The sequence below is a fragment of the Lissotriton vulgaris genome, chromosome 2_1 (assembly GCF_964263255.1).
Source record: "Lissotriton vulgaris chromosome 2_1, aLisVul1.2, whole genome shotgun sequence".
Taxonomy (NCBI): domain Eukaryota; kingdom Metazoa; phylum Chordata; class Amphibia; order Caudata; family Salamandridae; genus Lissotriton; species Lissotriton vulgaris.
Window position 1 is genome coordinate 853,259,204 of NC_141687.1, and position 19,308 is coordinate 853,278,511.

The 19,308-nt window shown below is 39.8% G+C and overlaps 1 protein-coding gene across 25 annotated transcripts in view; it reads left to right on the forward strand.

The window, feature by feature from the left end:
* LRRFIP1 (LRR binding FLII interacting protein 1) overlaps nucleotides 1-19,308 on the forward strand; it is a 470,251-nt gene that overhangs the window by 384,535 nt on the left and 66,408 nt on the right. For 17 of the 25 annotated variants that reach the window (XM_086956307.1, XM_086956313.1, XM_086956312.1 and 14 more), the window contains 3 exons: nucleotides 2,705-2,797; nucleotides 3,165-3,309; nucleotides 10,419-15,032. In XM_086956307.1, coding sequence (XP_086812433.1) covers nucleotides 2,705-2,797; nucleotides 3,165-3,309; nucleotides 10,419-12,601 — 2,421 coding nt within the window. In that variant the 3' untranslated portion in view covers nucleotides 12,602-15,032. Of the gene's footprint in view, nucleotides 1-2,704; nucleotides 2,798-3,164; nucleotides 3,310-10,418; nucleotides 15,033-19,308 lie in introns of those variants that run through there. The other 8 variants (XM_086956314.1, XM_086956320.1, XM_086956318.1 and 5 more) reach the window with 3 other exon arrangements.

The window sequence follows — 19,308 nt, forward strand, 5'->3', positions numbered from 1 at the left end:
TATGGCATACTACTGAATGCACTCCTAATTGAAGTGCATGTAAATACATAAATAAGGTTATACGCTAGAAGGTAGATATAGGGTGCATACATTAATGGGGAAGTCAGCATTTTCCCCAGAACACTAGAGCAAAACTGGCTTTGCTACGCTCTGTATTAATTAGCCATGTAATTTCAGGTCCCAACAACAAAACACAGGGTGGCCATAGCTAAGACCAGGGGTCTCCAACCTTTTCTATTACAGGATCTACTTATGTTCAATGAAAATCATCCCAAACGAATGATATTTAGTGTTGTACAGTGACCACATCAGACAAGATTACATCAGAGGCCACCACATGCAAGATCAGCAGTGATCACCTCACTATCCAGCACGGTCGCCAGGTAATATTGTAAAAAGGCTTTGTTGATGTGGTATACCTCTACGTGGATATTACATAACATGCATAGCTGCAATGCCCCTGCCACTAAGGTGATAATATTAGTTATAAGTCGTCATCAACACCACATGATTTATCACCCAAATACCAGCTTTAAATATATTTTGGAAATTCAATTTCTTTACAGTTTAGGTATGCATATTTTAATGTAACTAAAAAGCTTCTGATTAAGTAGGCTGGGCTGTACGTAGACAAGCTACTTATAGGTATCTCGAGAGCTACCAGTAGCTCACTAGCTACTTATTGGAGGAGCCTGGGTTAGACCAACCATAGAGACTGGATGGAAGAGGCCCAACAGAAAAGTACATTTATCCATCTGGTAGTAAGGTCAGTTTCAGAGCCAAGCGTATGCGTTTAAATTCAAATAGGGAGGCAAATGAAACAAGAACATTCAGAACTGTGAGGGGGAAACTCCAAAAGCGTCATTTTTGGAATAAAACTTAAAATAAGTTTTCACATTTCAGTTCTACACACAATTAGCACTTGAAAGTCCTACGGCCAGCCACGGCAAAGACCTGATCATTCCATTACTGAAAAAATAATTTTAAAACCATTACGATTACAATAGACCTTGAAAAACAACTCATTCTTGCTTTTAAAATAATAACCTCTTGGGTGGTTGGAAAAGAACAGTGTTAGAGATTGAAGAATACATGAGTGCAACAGATATGATAGTTTTTGAGAACTAAGGCCTTCTAAACAGATCAGAAAAAACATGGCAATGGAGGAGAATGTGTACCAAGAAAAGGAAACGCATCTTATTCTGGAGTAATTTACATTAACTAAAAACAACAACCAATCAAGTCATGTTCCACATTACACTTCAAAGCATCCCTCAAATACCCCCTGACCATAAGGACCACTGAAGCTTTTCTTGCGAGAATAACAGCGTGAATGCTTAAACAATAGGCGTTCGAAACAGTCTGTAAACCTCAGGCAACATTTACACTTGATTAGCCGATCACCTTCCGAACCCTAGAGATGTAGGTTCTTTTTGGTCATCAACCCACTCTTCATCTATAAATCCGATCGGTTTAAGAAAGGATTTGGATTATACATCAAATAGTTGGACTGTGGACCTTCTGAAAGAGGACTTTGTGATTACTTAACCCATTTAGGTGTGGGTTTCATTAAGTGTAATCAGCTTCAATAGAATTTGAAAAGTCTGGTTCTAAATTTTTGGTAGAGAAAAATATGCAGCCGGAGACATTAAACTGTGCTGATCTTCAACTCTGTTTATGTATTTATTTAAATAATACAATCAGTTTGTTTTTAACCTCTTTAGCTCATTTGGGTTGTGGAGCCATTAGTTCACCGAAAAAGAGACCTCATTGAATTTGAAAAATAATTTAACTGATTTACTCCCTATGAGGACACAAGGCACCCCAAAGCTTGCTTCCAGCATTTACCTTCTAGCATATTATATCTAAAGTTTGACTCTAGATATGTAAGAGGACGCTCATATCAAACTGAGGTGAAGGGTGTCTTACAAATACTGTTCATTCATTCTGTAATAAGCTTACACTAGGGAAACCAAGGACAGTCAGCCATTCTGTGCATTAAACTTTCAGGCGACTCCCAAGGTACACAGTGGATTTGTGAGTTAAATGATGACAAGCCTTACATGTCAGATAGTTATAAAATATTATCTCAGTAGATTTGTAGCAAGAGACGTCCTCTGAACGTTTTTCTATACATTTTGGGAAAAATGTTGGTGTTTTCTGTCTAAAGTGCAAAACCGCAGTGTTGCCTCTATTAATCTTTATTTTATTCTCCTTACTATATTCGGACACCAGGGTGGTCAGTTTTTGTAACCCAGCAGCTGTTTGTTCCATTTCACTAAAGCGTCCACGTACAACTAGACACTGATTTGAGCTTGAATGAGTACAAACAAATTGATATTTCTAGCCTTGTTAAAGTGTGCCCCAAAGGGCAGGTCTAGAAATTACTTCTTGGTGCGCAAAGACACTGTTGACAGAAAAAGGGAGATACAATCACACAGAAATTTAAGGTCAGAAACCATTGATCAGTGTGGTGAGACTGAAAACAAAAATGTTGCACCAATTTTTATTAAAAGCTTGTTGAGCGTTCCAAGCTCCTTCCTTTGACAACTGGTTATTCTGATTCTATCTTCTGACTGCCTGGCACTTTTCTGAATCTCTTAACACCTTTGTCACATGTATCACAGCGTGTTTCCTTTTCTTTTCTGCTACCTCCTCCTGTCTCTGCACCCTCTTGCTTTCAATCCTCTGGATGCACACTCAGGCGTTAGAGAGGCAGAAAGATTTCTTTGATTCCATAAGGAGTGAACGTGATGAGCTGAGGGACGAAGTTGCTGTGCTGAAAGAAGAGCTGAAGGTATGATGTCTTGCTGGTTATCCTGGGAAAGGAGGGAGGACCTACCCAACATCAAATCTCATGATGGCTTACAATTGTATTTCTGATGGGCGTTATGCCTGAAATTTAGTATCGAGGGTACAACACTGACTGGTTTGTTTTGGTGGTAGTGTTGTTCTCGTGGTAGCAGAGGTATATTTTCATATAGCGCGTCCATCATGATTTACAAACATTGAGTTACTGTTCTACAATTTTCACAATCCTCCTTTGAAATAAGTATGTTCATTTGCAGCATTTGTATATCTAAGAAAATATTGATTCCCATCCAGATTAAGTAAGCTGGCCTTGATCTTCCTAAATTAACGAATTGCTTTTGCTGCCACTTTAGAGACATGGCATTGTCCTGAGCTCCGACCTGTCGCCCAATGGGGGAATTTTGGATGGTCCTTACCATGAAACGCTAGTGGATTCTTCCACGAAGGCTAACGGAGAAGTTACTCAAGTCCCGAAGACTACAGGGGATGGGCCGCTAGGTAAGGACCTACAAGTCACTGCAACCCTGTCTGTCTATGCAATACCTTATTCATCTTGCACAATGCTCTTTGAATGTCTAAAATCTTCAGTGTTCCCACTGTTTACCTGCATGCTGCATGCTTTATTTTCAATCGCCTCCTATCCATTTCTCTGCTTTAAGGCTTCTTCTCTTTGAATAGGCGCACATGGGTATTTTCTGTATCAGTAGATTAGTAGCCTTCTTGGAACAAAATCCTGATATGTACCAGGAAGGATATCCGAGTGCATTGTGCGATACAGTAAAAGTACTGGTGAGTCATTGATCTGATTCTTCGTGAATGGAAGCTTGTTTGGGATGAGGTGGGAACGAAAATGCATGATTAAGTCTTGTTAAAGGCTCATTACTGATTCACATAGCCCAAGAATAAAACTGAAGCTTGAGAACCACCCATGAAAAGGGAGCTAAGAGTCTGTGCTTCTTTTTAAACATCCATCTCATAGCAATTCCAAATGCTACCTCGAAAAGTAAAATGTGTCCTGTTTTAATTCGTATTTGCCGAAGTGTAAACACCTAACTTTTAGGCAAATGAAAGCTGCCAACATTTCTACCCAAACCACTTTAGAAGTAGAAAATCTCCAGGGCAGTGTTTGTTAAACCTAGTTGCTTGCTGACTCGTACAACCTTCAGTATTCCCACTTCAAGCCTCTGTCTTAAATGTAAATTCCAACACAAGCTCCTGTGGCATTTCTCACAAGATTTTCTTTGTAGAACCAAATGTCTCCAGAAAATAGCAGAACTTCAACACTGAAGTAGCGGATGGCATTGACTTCCGAGGTTGTAAGACACCGCACAACAAATAACTCTGCGCATTGCTGTTGAAAATATATAAAGGATATCAATTTAGAGAGAGTGGAGTTATGGAGGTGGTTCACAGTGAAGTTAACTTACCACCAACCATGATTGATTAATTGGTTGGAATATTAAGATATCACGTCTGATGACTACGGAACCTGGGCGATTTAGGATCACAGTAGCAGATAGCTTCCACTTCTCTCCATGTTAGGCTGTAAGCCGTACCTTTCTGATCATTGACCTGCATTAGCTATATTTACAACACGAGGAGCTCCTAATACCACAAAGAACTGTTGCCTCCAGTACCCTAAATAACTAACTTTTAACTGGCACTAAAGCATACAATTAGGGAAGAGCCAGCTCACTGTCCGCTCCCTGTCGGTAATACACAGTGTCTTATAGTATGTGTACAATTCATGCTGAACCACACAGTAACACCATAAAATGCAGAAATAAATAATTTCCCCTCCTCATATTAGTAACCTGCTTCTATTTACAGGCCATGATTATGATAGTACTTTTAATACAACTTTAAAGCATTCTAAAGGTGCCTTGAGCACAGCTTCTTTACAGAGTAGAACATTCTGCATGTGAACGTGCACCAGTTGTGTCCTTGTATGTGATGCTGGATGACACTAGAGATCATAGAGGTGCTGGCATGCTGGAAAATAATAGCAGTCTGTCCTGCCATACTGATGTATCTGAAACACCTTCAGGTTGGGGCAGATTAGAACAGATTCAGGTATATGGCTAGCTCAGCCACAGTCCACTGGACCTTTCACAAGCATGAATCTTGTATGCAAGTTAGCAGCTTGAGCTATATTTGATGATGGGTCATATCAACAGCCCTTTACAAACTTGAGTCAATAGAACCAACTACTATCCTTAATGACTTTAATATCTAGGTTACAAATTACTTGGATCAGACTGCAAATTTTTAACTTTACACTTACATAGGCTGCCTCATAATAGTTAACTACTGAAATAAAACAGGTACACAGATGTCATGACACTGGAACTATTGCCTTTTAGCTACAGAGATCTACATTTCACCGTAAAAATCTAAACCTGTTCAGCCTATCAAGGTACTCTTGTTTTCAATTCTCAGCTTCTAGTTTGGGTCTTTTAGGCATTTTCTAAACCTCACCCCTAAGATCTTCAGTCCTTTGAGGCATGCACATAATGGTCTTGCAGGTTCACAAAAAGTCACATTTTGCAACGTGATTGAATTCTTCGCTTGTATGCTCAGCTGGGTATAGAGTTGGTATTAAGTATCCTCTGCTTCGATTCAGACTTTATTTAAACTACAAATAATAGTAGATTTTCTTGGGACTGGTTGATGAACCGAACACCCTAAAGAGAGACACCTTCCAGAAATTTAAAAAAAGCTATTGGAGGCTATCATTCCAAATATGGCGGTGAAAAAATCGAAATATGTAATAACATAGTCTGTACTTAAAAGCTGGTCACATGATTCCACAGATCTAGTTTAGATCAAAGAAAATCTATTATTTTTGGCCAAACTCTTAGAGATATCAGTCTTGGAGTAAATTCAAGAGTTTCTGGTAGCAAAACAGCTTTTAATACTGAGCAAGCATGGTTTTGTCGGGTCAAGTACGTTAAGTTTAGCTTGGTCTCACATTTTGATGACCTGGACAGGAAGGCAGGTTGAGGTAGTTCCTTGGCCCTTCTGTTTTTATATCTGTCTGCTTCTGCTGTTTTATTCCTAGGCAGTTATTCTATTTTCATGGAGCTTGAGTGTCCAGTTTCTATCTTCTTCCATTTTATTTGGTCAGCCTTTTTTTTCTGCACCGAGGGTCTAAGTCTTCCATTCATTTTTATTTTTCCTTGCTGGTCCACAGCCTGCTCTAACTGAATCCATTAACTTAGTTCTTACACCGATGTTGATGACACCCTGGCCACCAGTACACGTAATCTGGGTTAGGGATATGCTTAGATGTGGTAAACTTGAGAGAATCAGCCTCTACTTGATGCCTGTAATTGGCAATTGTGACATTTGTTGAGGGGGACAATTAGTACTGGCGTGTCTGTGTTTTGGCCTTCATCTATGGTCTTTGCCCAGTTCTTGTGGTAAGAAATCTTTGGTTTCTTAGTAAAAGTCTGCTGGCTTTTTTGTTAAGTAAGTACATCATGTTTCTGTTTTTATCAAAGCAACAAGGTCTTTCTCCTTTGCCACAGACACCAAGAGCCGCTGTGCCATCAAATTATGGAAACAATGCTTATTTCATATTATGCAGTACATAACAGATACAGCCAAAATGATGGTTTTCGGTTGCCAAATCCCACTAGCACATCTTCAATTACTGTTCCACATTCACTTACATCCAATCGCAAACCAATTTTCCGTTTTGATTTATTAGAATAAAAAGAAAAACACTATTCAAGCAGCAAAACAGAAAAGAATAAATAAAATGGCCCAGGGAAGCACTTGGAGCTAGATATAGAGTACAGGCTTATCTGCAGCATGGGTTTCTCCGTTGCAAATTATTCCTACTAAACCCCAAAAATGGATGATAAATTGATAAAAATTAAAGTCTAACTTTATATCAAAAGCAGGCAAAATGAACAAAGCATGTAAACCGGTATCATAGTGAATATAGCAAAAGTACCTTAATCGCGTTGATTAATGGGTCATGCCCAAACCAGATCAAAGGGAGATCCCAACTCAGAATGTCTGCTGGTGTATATTTTTTTTCTGGCCTTGGTGCAGCTAGGGTCCTAGCTCACTGAGAATGCCACCACACTTCACATACATTCGAACCACAACATCTTGCCCTGCATCATGAAATGCTGTAACTTCGCCAATTGAAGATGCCATCTTTTGTCTGAATAAGGTGAGTTGCCACCTCCTAGTCCTCCATAAAATGCCACTCAAAGTTGTACAGCGCAGATGCATTCCATCTCCTGCATTTTCTACTTCCTTCGCTCCTGTTTCTGTGGCCCTTTCCATAGCTCCACGGAGATGACGCAAACGCCGGTAGCACTCCACATCTTGAGTAATCTTTGCATTCATATTAGAAATGAATTTGCGCTCACCTCTTGTTGCACAGTTGAGTTTAGTGCCAGCCTAATCAAACTTGGATTGATGGTTCTTGTAGGAACAATGGTAAGGATGCAATTAAAATTAATATTAGTTTAATGCACGAATGATGAATTGCACGTGGGTCATTGTTTTCCGACACCTGTGTAAACCCCGGTTTGTGCATGGGTCGGAATGATGAGTTTGGCTGTATTTAACACATGCACTGATTATTGGATGCATGAAATACCTCAACCTTTGTTAAATTTCGGAAGGTCAAACATACAGTAAATATTATGCTTTTCCCGTAAAATTTTTGTATCATGCTGATTTTTGCATGTTAAACATCAGCATTTCCATGTTATTCCCCAGAAGCACATAATAGGTGCTATTTATCACACCCGATAAATAACATACCCTGTTGTATTGGTATTTATCAGGTGTGATTAAAAGCACATATAACCGTAATCCGGCCATAAGTGTTCACGGTTTCGACTCTAAATCGCAGTTGGCAGTCTAGAGAAATGGTTGATGCCAAAAACCTTACTGAGGCTTAATCCAGGGCAGTCCATTTTAGGTGGCATGCCCTTCTGGTGTGTAAATGTTTGTTTGCTTACCAAACAGCCAGCGAGATAAGAAGCAGTTCAGACGTTAGCTTAAAAAATAGCTAGTCCTATATTTCTTTCCCCATCGCCTAAACACTCTTCCAGTCTTGTGCAATGCTACGAGCTGCATATTGTAAATATTTAGCTTAATTACATTTTTAAAAAGCCTGAACATATGAGAAGGGTTTCTTGTGGTTAAATTAGGTGTTCTCGCTCCGGGAAATTTTACAAAGGGAAGATACTTTTGGGATCATGGTGCAGATGTAACAGAAGATTTACAGGAAGGAGCCAAATGTGTAGAGAGACAATGAATACAAAGCTCATACCTACTGATCTCTAGGCCTAAAATGTCATGATATAGTTTACAGCAGCAATATAAAAGATTGTATTATTCATGGACCTCTGCATGGAAGTTTACTAGTGGACACACTTGACTCTGGTAGCTTACCTACATTGCTGTACTGGGTATGCCAGTTTTGGTTAACTTCTGAAAACCAGAACAGTGTATTTGCATTGCACTGGCTACCATCATAATAGAAATCCGGTATTTCCATTGCACTGACTACCATCATAATAGAAATCAAGATCTGCACTAAATGATCTATAGTGTGAGAGAATAGAACCAAGTAGATCCTGGCATTGTCAATAAAGCTAAAAAAAGGGGGTCCATTAATCAAAACTCTACTAGCTTTCTGTCCACAAAGAATACAAATACCCAGATGCATAGGACCATGGCATTAATGAAACAGTCAAACTTACTTAATGCTACAGTACAACAAGAATCAAAGGGATAAAATGTTGGCTTTAGCTAAATTCCTACCAGAGGATAAAACACGTGAAATGTATGCTTTCACAGAGGAGCAAAAGAAGTGTCTAACAGTTTAATGAGAGCAGCCCTGAGTGTCATTCTCTGAAAAAGTAGGTAGCTTTCCACTGATGGTAACAGAGGAAATCAATTGTGGCTGAGATTTTCAGGATTGAGGTCTGAGGTACCAATATGTCTTTCAGTTCTTTGGGACACGTAAATGATGGGTTGAAAAAGATAAAGGTTAAGATGTACACTTCACACCTATTTGAGCCTTATAAGAGAAAGGGCTATTACAGCTGCCTCCTCAAAACACCACGCAAAGAAACACTAGCAGTACTATATTAGTTGGATACACTATAAATATTCCACTCTTAAAAAGGGGTATATAGACCCTGGAGGTAGTAAGAGGAGGGAACCCCACTTTCTTGCAGAGTAAGATATTTAACAAGTTGTGTCTTTCTTAAATGTCTTTACAAACGTTGGGCTTGTGTTCCCTTCTTGTAGCACGCAAAAAGCTATGTTTACGGTTTACCATTACTCATACAGGAATGTCTAACTGACATAGTTTAGAGTGCATATAATATCGACCTTGAATATTGTTAAGATACATTTGTATAAAATGATTTTGACTGAGACTCATTTATAATCTTTTTTACCTTGGAAATCTGACGTGTTTGCACTGCTCGAGGTGCAACCTTTTCGGTTGTGAACACATTTTTGAGAGCTTGGAAAGAAATGTAATCTCACTCCATGTCCAGGAAGACGATCAGCTCCACCCTGGGAGACTAAAGAGATACTCTCTAGATTCACATGACCTCCCTTTGAGTAGGAGTTCATAATATATAAAACACCTTGCGGTGGAAGTTTCATTTATTGTAAAAATCACTTACCATCCATTTGTGACCGGGCCTGTGGTGAAACGTGTCTTTCACAGAATGCATTTGGTGGTGAGTTTGTGCACCAATTGTTAAGATGTGTACATCAGAGTTTAATTCTTAGCGTAACACTTAGCTACCTCATAAACCATTATGAATTACTATGTGGGCTAAGAGGCATTTAACTAGTGGTGAATCTTCGAACGTAATAATTAGTAAGTGAGGCGTAGCTAAAATGTACATATCTGTAACACTAGTTCCTTTGGTACGATGTGAACTACCCATTTTTCTCTAGAGGCGGATGACCGTTATGTCATCAAGTGCATCTTTACAAAGGCTCAATGACAATCTGAAAGATGTTGTTGAAATGATATATCACACAGTATTTGAGGGTCCTGCTTGAAGACAGAGCAGTCCTATTATAGACACACCCAGGACTCAATACCAAGACTGGGTTTGTTCAAACATTTAGAAATTATTTATTTTTCAACCACCAGAAGTCAAAAGTATGCAGACCATGTTAAATTAAAATAGGTAGCAAGCGGCAAAACAAATGTTGCAGGTAAGTAAATTGTCTGCGACTGTTCCCAGTAGATTGGAATAGTTTAGAAGACTTACACACTTGCTAGGTTTTCTAGTGCCGAAACAAATTGCATGCAGCCAGATGGACATAGGCTTTCTGTAGCCTGTTGTCTGGCTGAAATGGGCAGACATAGACACACACAAGGCTTGTAGAAGATGTCTCACATGGGTGATGGTATACTCTCTAAATCAGTTACTGCTTTGCCACACTTTATTGGCCGCTGCTGATCTTTGTTTTCTGCCACTCTATTCATTTCTTACCTCTTCTGGGTATTATTTGATGAGGAGGGTGTAAGGGTGTTAATTGTTTGGCAGAATTGTGGGCCAGTGGTGTGGGTTTCTTCATTTTTTTCCATGGTCTTTTAGGCCCAGCCAGTCAGATGAAGACCAAAAGAGACAGTGTGGAGAAAGTTGAGAAAGGACAAAGCATGCAGAGTTCCGAGGAGGTGGAGTCCACAGAGAAGGCGACAGTGCAGGACACTGAGAAGGCACTCTTGGTGGAAAGGACATTGCATACAGACAGCGATGGGGAGGCTGGACATGCCAGGGGATGCTCTGATGGCCCAACAACCCTGTTTGGAGATGGGCTTCATGAAAATATACCATTTATTGGAGACCAAACTTCAAAGAGGGGCATGTCTTTTAATGAAGACAGTACAGATGGGTCATGTAAGAAAAATGACCCTAGTACTGTTTCAAAGGTTGTTGAATGTACCAGCTCTGATACAGTTAAGGATCTGAATATTGTGAATGTGACAAATACTGGACAAGGAAGTTTAGAAACTGAAAGTGGTGTAGTACAGGTGCAGGAGGATGGGGACTATGACGGTGCATTAGCTAGAGAAAGCGAGAGCTGCAATGATGATTTTCAGGATGCAGTGGAGTTTGTTGTTGAACAGAAAATTGCATGTCCTTCAGCAGCAAGCAAAGTAATATCAGAAGTTCATGAGACACGTACACCTGCTGCAGATGAAGAATCAGTTATAGGGCCTCTCGTAGAAAGACCGAAAGAAGGGATCCGTGTGCAGGGACTACTTCAGAACTTGGGGAAACACTTAGATGGGTTCTTTGATACAATGAGTGAAGAGGTGGAGGGCAGTATAAGTGTGGGAGATGAGAAGGCAGAAGCAAGCAGCCAAAATGAGGAGAAGGTAGATGAAGTAGCTGCTGAAACACAGGAAGACCATAGGAAAAGACCACCATCAAGTGGAAGTAATGTAAGTGAACTAGTAGAGACTGATCGAATCCAGGAAGGAAAAGATTCAGGAAGTGTAGAGTGCCATCTAAATCCAATGGTTATTGAAGAGTCCATTGTTAGTGGTGCAGGGCAAGAGACAGCTGTTGAAGGAGACCAAACATTTAAAGCTAATATAACCAAGATGGAAATATGTGATGATCAGGGAAAAAAAGAAGAAAAGAGTCATGTTGAAGTTGTAGATGTGGAAGAGGTGGGAAGTAAACCACATTCAGATGATGGAGAATTTTTTGAATTTTCAAATGAGGATGGTGGAGAATTGGATGCCCATCTTGGGGAGGAACAGGTCAACGGCAGCAAGCACATGTTGACTGCACCTCACCATGAAGGTACCAATGCAACCTCTGAACATTCCAGTCATTCGAAAGAGGAAGGAGTATCTTCCATCCCCTGTCAGCAGATTGAAGAGGAGCCAGGCAGATCTGTTCATATTGGTGATGGGATTATCCTAGCTGTGGACAAAGTAGTGCTCTCCCTTGATCAAAGCAGATCTGATGTGTCAAACCTTACAAGCATGAAGTTAGTTGAAAACTGGCAGCAAGCAACTGAAGACACCAGGCAACTCAGTGAACATGATCTGGAAGTATGCTCAGCACACATAAAAGCAGATGATGAGAAAGAACGTGTAAGAGAAGAGACTGAAACTCCACCAGAAGTGGGGGATAAGTGTGGAATCGAGAGTCAGAAGCTCCCGACTGATGCAAAAGAGGTGATGACTGGGTGCCTAAGACCTGATGATCAGAAAACTATTGTTCATGAAAAGTCATGCGAGCCAGAGTTTAAGGAAGATGATCAGACTGGTGACACACAAGAGGAGGATGAGGGCTCCTTTGAGTTTGATGACGAAGGGATTGAGACAACAGAGGATAGTAGCACGTTATACCCTAAACCAGTGATGCTAGAAGAATTTACTAGAGAAAAGGAAGTTCATATCCATGACCCCACAGAGATCAGTGTGACAAAGACAGCAGAGTATAGTGAATTTCAGAAATTACAGGATCAGGACATTCTGGCCCCAATCAAAGATGGTCACCATAAGGATGAAGGACCATATAAAGCTGTTAATAAAGAAATTGAGGAAGCATCACATTCGAATTCGGCAGAGACATCGGGTAGAGGGGCAGAGGATGCCACACAACAATCAACCAAGAGCACAGATACTGAAAATGTATCTGCTGATTCATTTGAACCCCAAGATTTGGATAATAACCAAGCATATATCAAAGAAGACACGCTGGACAGGGGCATTAAGAGGGGTAAAGGTAAGAACAAGGAAGATTGCTTGCTTTCCTGAGGGTGCTCGACTGAGGTGTTTACTGCAGTTCCACTTGACCAGGGATTAAAAAAAAAATTGCACTTTGCACAGTGAGACTAGCTTTAAGAGGGCCCTTGTGTCACTTATGTTGCAGGTGGCACCCACACTACCAGATAATGTAAACAGATACCCAAGAAACGTAATCTCAGTGCTGGATGTTGATGATCAGTCAGGTATTCATACAAACTAAAATATATATATATAGTGTGGTCAGAAAAGCAACTCTTACAAGTCCTATTACTGTTCCCAGATGTTAATCTGGGATGACTAACTAAAATGGCTTACAACTACTCTCCAAACTTTGTCTGCGGTATTTCATTTTCACAAAAACCAAAACTCATTATGATGATTAAATATGGGAATTACACGTGCTGCTAAAAGGTGAATTATATGGTGAGGGAATATACTAAAGGGGTATGTTTTTCTTTTTGTGTTGAAATTTCTGGTTACGTTGTGATGTTGAAGCAAAGTGTGATTGCATTTGTATGCCAATTAGCAGAGTGTTAAATTGTTGTGGTATGGATTATAATCCCAGTAATAGGACTTATCACTAGACTAACTGAGCTGCTGGATGTTTTGCTGTATCCACCAACTGTGCAGAAACTTTGACTGTATTTAGGCTGATGTTGGTCTGACTATTTCCAGTATGACGGAGGTTTGATTTTATCCAAGGCATTGTAGATTTGACTGCCTAGAAGGTTATAGAGGTTTGACTACATCTAGTTTGAGCAAAGTTTGCATTCAATCATAGTGAAGAGAAATCGATTGCTTTCAGGATGAAGTATTTTTGTCAAAACCTGAAGTGTGGGAGGTTTAACTTTAATTAAATTAATTGGTGGTTTGACTGTATCCGGGGTGGGTGAGGTTTGACAATCCTGGTGGCAAATATGGTATACTGTCAAGTGTGAGAGAGGTTTACCTTTTCCCAGGAAGACAGACATATATCTGAATACAGAATGACAGAAGTTTGATTGCGTCAGCAGTAACTGAGGTTTGACAATACTAAGTGTGACACTGTTTCCAGAGTGATGACAGAGACTGTATTTAGGTTGACTGAGGTTCCACTGTATCCCAAGCAATGGTGCTTTGTGTGCATCTTTGGTGAGGGGTTTTACTGTACGTATGTCCATGGGTTAGCCTGTTTCTTCATCGATGAAGACTGGGTCTGTATAAAGAATAAGATAATGACGTTCTGAGGTGGCTTGGTGGCAAAACCACACTATTGAAAGGATCCTGATAAGGTTTGACTATTTGTTGTGTGGGTGAGGTTTGATCACGGTTGTGACAAAGAATTGAAGGAAAAAGCTGTGCCTGTTTTCACTGTTGTAAACTTTCATATAAGTTAAACACTGTATACACTTTGAGTTTATATTTTAAATAGTCACTCAAATTGAGGCACAATCCCATTCGATCCCCTGAAGGGGTTTTAGAGACACATCTATATTGCTCAAGCTTTGTCTAGGAATGAAAATGTTATCTTGATTTAAATCTGTCTGCCTTTTCTGTTGTCCATTTAATTTATAGTTCGGTATAACCCAAATAAAGCTTCAAACGCACATTTTGGAAGCAGTCCTAAGGGACTATTGAAGCCGAGGTGGGTGCACCCCACTTGTGCCACATTTTCAAGGAGCTGTGCCTTAGCAAACCTATCCTGTGCTTTGATCACAATCAGTCACGGATAACCTAGCCTATCTTGCTTCTGATGCACTGTGGTACTTTGGGAAACTCACCAGTGGCTTTTGGGGCACTTTTCGTTTTGCTTTTCAAATCTGTGTGTTTAAAATAAATGTTCTGTTAATGTCTAGCCTTAGGAGTACAAACTAGGACTGTTTCATACAGAAATTGTACTAAAGATTTTTATGTAATTTGCTGCCTGGGATTTGTTTCATTAGGACTATGTTTCACATTGCTAAATTTTTGTATTTGGACGGTATAGGATACCCACTTTGCTGCAAAAATAGTTGGGATTGGAGACTATCGGATATGTAAGGGATGTCTGCTTTCCCTTGGATATATCCTCACTTAGGGGAAGCTGATTTTACTTAAAAAAATAATAATACAAATGTAAAATCTGGGAAAATTGTAATCATGCTGGTTAAAGTTGAATGTTTTGCTGTGACTGGTTCCAGTGCATTAGTAAAAACGCATTAACTGATGTCCTCACTGTAGACAGTCAATAAGAGCAAAGGTTGCCCTCATCATATTGGCACCTTGCTTTTATCAGCTTTGCTCCACCAAAGCCAGGATTTTACTGCCAGAAGAAAATAGGAGCCCAACTCAATGATACACTCGCAGTGAGGTTTTCCAAAGTCATTGTGGAGCAAATGGGGAGATGTTTAATTATTTAGGTTATGTATATCACGAATGTCCTGAGCTGTATATAACGAAATAAATATTTTATATTTTAAAATTGCTGTCTGTCTGGGATCTTTGCAGTGGTGTAGATGGGTACTGGGGCGGGGGCAGATGGTGTGTGAAGAGCTTGTGAGTGGCTCCCCTCTGATATCAGTGAAAGTAGAGTTGAGTTACTTGACATGATTACTTATCCCTCAGAGTGGACATCTACAGAAGCTGCACCCACCGCCCTACTGATTCACTCTGAAAATGGCCTATGATGCAGACTAAAGGTTACCCTTGAGCATCATGACACTCATAGACCGGTTCCTAGGCTTGGTTATTGCTTGATGGACATACATTTAGACCAGTTTCTTGACTTGGTTATTGATTGATCTACATTCAGAGACCTCTAAGTATTAAATCAAATTATACTGAATTGGAGTTTATTGAATCTGGCACCCCAACACTTGCAGATGAAAATCCTTATGTAAACAAGCACACAGACAGTCACTAGTGATGCCTCTTTACATTTGTACAGTATTACACAGACCGAGACATAATACGGACTATAAACAGATTAGGAATGTTTACTAATATCACTAACACTCACTTGAATCAGTACCACACCTCTTGGATGATCTGAGGGAATTCCATGATATTTCTAACTTCAAGATAAATATCACCAAATCAGAGATGCTTCTCTTGCACCCTTGATCCCGTCAAATAGACCATCTTCAGAGACTTATCATAATCTCCTTGTCTTGGGAAAGGATGAAATATCTGAGAATACTCCTTGGTCAAACCACTTCACAGGTAATGGCCATGAATCATACTATGCTAATCAGGGAAATAGACACCTCTAACAATTGTACATCAAGCATTTATCCTGGTTTGGTAGAGTAGCTGTAATAAAGATCAGTCTTCCTGAAGGTGCTTTATCTATTTTAAACAATACCAATGCCAACCCTGCTGTCAATACTCAAGCAGCCAAAATGTGATCAACACCTTCATTTGGCAAAACAAGCCCCATGCATAGCAAGTAAGTTTCTCTAAAGGCTAGTATCACAGTCAGGTCTTGTGGTTCAACCCATTATGTCCTGTCTCCATGTGGCCGTGCTATGAGTCCTCAAAGAATAGGGGGAAAAAGAGAAGTCGAAACATAGGTGCTTTATAGAGACTCTTATAGCATGCACATCTGTATGGGCAGGTTTCTTTGCTAAAAAAGGTACACTGTAGTTGGGGACTGTCCTCTTCACCTATAACTAGGATTACACTTTCAATCTGAGATACGGTATTATTAAGGCTAGGTTTCACCACTTCCCCCTTATCTTTCACCCCGATCTCATGTAATCGACATTTTACTCTGGCATTTATCCACACGCAATTTAAAATCTAGCATGAGAAGAAATTATCTTGTAGTGGGCTCGCTCATCACTAATCCACTAATGCTCTCCTTCAAAGACCTCAAGCTGAAATTCGACCTCCCAGAATCCAAAAGGTACACATACACCCAAGACTGACACTTACTGCTTTACCCAACAATGAATTAGGAAGCATTGGGACCATTAACAGGGGTGGAGAAGTGGCTTAGGTATGAAGATAAAGCCCTGATCTCCACTCTATGTAAATTCGTCCTCAAATCTGTCCAAGATTCCAAAATTCCAGGCCAAAGAAGATGGGAACAAGAACTTGGGCGAGATCGACATACAGGGAGTGGGAAAAGCAGTTTGGCTGAGCCCTACCTTTTCCCTCATGTGTGTACCAATGTGAGGCACACCACAAAATGTTGACCTATTGGTATTGAACCCCAGAAACATTTGTAAAGTGAAAACCCTTAAACAGTGATCAGTATTGGAGGGGGTCGAGCCAAAGATGACCAAATCACATGGAGGCATTCAGCTGGCAAAAATCTGGCAAAGCTGGCAATTGCAATAGTGACTGGAAAACAACGTTTACTCTTATCCTGGGGAAAGACTACTGCCCCACTCTCCACTTGGTTATCTAGACTATGATACACTCTGGCCATCGAGAATATAGCCCTGTAATTAAAGAACAAACTAAAGTCATATGAGGTCGACTGGAATCCATCTATACTAATCCTAGCCCATGAATTCCAAGAGCTTTTGCATCCTCTTTATCTGAAAGCAATTAGACTTTTCCAGATGAGATATCCCAGCTGCTACCAAGATAAACTTTAGAAATCCGAGGCTTCTGCCAACATAGATCACAGACCATCTTTTTTTTATAATATATTTTTATTGAAAATTTCCGACCAGTATTGTAATACATTCATGACATCATAAAGAGGTACAAACCTTTGACCTGCAAATAATGCACATAGAAATAAATAGTACATCTCCCATCTATTAAGGATATGTTCACGACAATCTGCCGTGAATTCACCTCTTCCCTAAGTCAGACATAGCAATTGGTCTTCTATCTATACCCCCCCAACAATTTAAACTCATCCCTCCCCTCCCTCACCCTCCTTGCCGAGCCCAGGCTATCTTATACAATATATACCAAGAGAAGGCATCATTTGGCAACCATTGTATTATTGATAAGACGACCCTGGCGGGATGGGTGTTTGAGGGTTTAGTTAGTTCCTAGATGAAAAGCGCTAAGCTTAGATTGTTTCTATATAATGGGCTCCTTGCTGACAGGAGGATTGTAGGCAAAGGTAGGTGTTATGTTAAAAAAACGCAAAAAAACAGTTCAATTTAGAGATTACTGCTGAATGCATCATTCATGTATTTCCACATTTGCATTCTAGTCCCACATTGTGGATGATCTGACAGTCATTAACATTTTCCCATAAGGGTACTATAATTAATACTCCGGGTTTTCCATTTTTACTCATTTACTTCAGAATACAGACAGGAAAACATCTATGTTCCTGTCTGTATTTGCTTTTTAAATAGGAAAACAAATGGAAATTAAGTTTTTAATAACTCCAAATGGTATCAGTCAAGACTGCCAGGTAGGATGTGCGGATTGACAGGTAAGGGAGTTAAAAAAAAAAAAAGTTTCCTAATGAGGCACAAACAGCAGTAGATGTGCACAAAGTTGAAACTAAAATGTGCTAGTTTTCATTTAAGTGTATTGATTTATAAACTATGGGGCTTCATATCATTGAAACCTGTTAGGCATGTTGGTTAAATAAAATGTTTTCTCAAAAACCCAAAACAAACGTGTATAAACACAGATAAAGTTAGCAAAAACTAAACACTGATGAATATAGATGGATATTTAAAAATAAATTGAAAAAATACTGTAAAGGCGTTAGATCTAATTATATGTTGCCAGAATTTGATACTAATAGCCAAAAACCTCGCTTGACGTTTTTTACTTCTTGGTCTGATGTCAAATATATATCTTGGGAGTAGGTGCCTTTGCAAGCTCTTTTAGCCTTCGTCTGTCCAAATTGCTGCTGTTTTGCTTTCTGGCTATACAGTAACTTAATTAGTTGCCTCCTATGTCATGAGTTAAGGGTTTTATTTTGGGAAATAATATGCAGCTTAAATATGCACAACGCATGTGGCTGGGCATATGATGAAAGCAAAAGACCATTTGTCAACTACCTTATTCTCAGCTGACCAGACTGTTCTTTCAATGTACCTTTATTTTTGCCTGTGCGCCAGTCAATTTGTTAGCTTCCAAAATGGACCCAAGTGGTCGAAGAGACCAACTTCTAGTGTGACTTTCCTTTAATTTTTGGGTATGTGAGAAGGTTGTGATCTGCTTCTAAAAATTGTTCGCAAATGCATTGACTAGAATTTCTCATAACCTCCTTAAAGCGGTTGATGTTTTATTCCTCACGACCCATTCTAGGCACTTGTGACGTGTGTGAAAAACGAAAAAGGAGGATAAAAATGAGTGAGGGTTACACAGTGGTTTCTGCTTGCTTGCCTGACCTCCGGCCACAACGGCTCAAGGAGTTATTACTGCACAATCATACACGCTATGTTGGCTGGAGCCTGCCAAGTTATGTCAGAGCGATGGCTGTTATGCAGGAATCTTCGGGAGAATGCTTAGCATGCTGGACCGTACTGGTTGTAGTACTGCTCTGTGTGGTCATAGCAGGAGTCGACTTGGTGGGAGGACTTGCAGTTGTTTGGAGGCACTAATCCCATGTTTGGCAGCACCGGCAATTTGTTTTAGAAAAGATTGACCCAAAAAAAAACACTAACATCAACATAAGTTGCATAAACAAAACGCTCATTTGACGAACCATCTAAATAAGTCAATTATATTTGTCTGATACCATTTTTCAGTAAAATCATCTCAAATGTATTTTTTCTGCATTTTCTTGCACAAATGAATTTTCTTTCAGAATGCCACCTGATAAG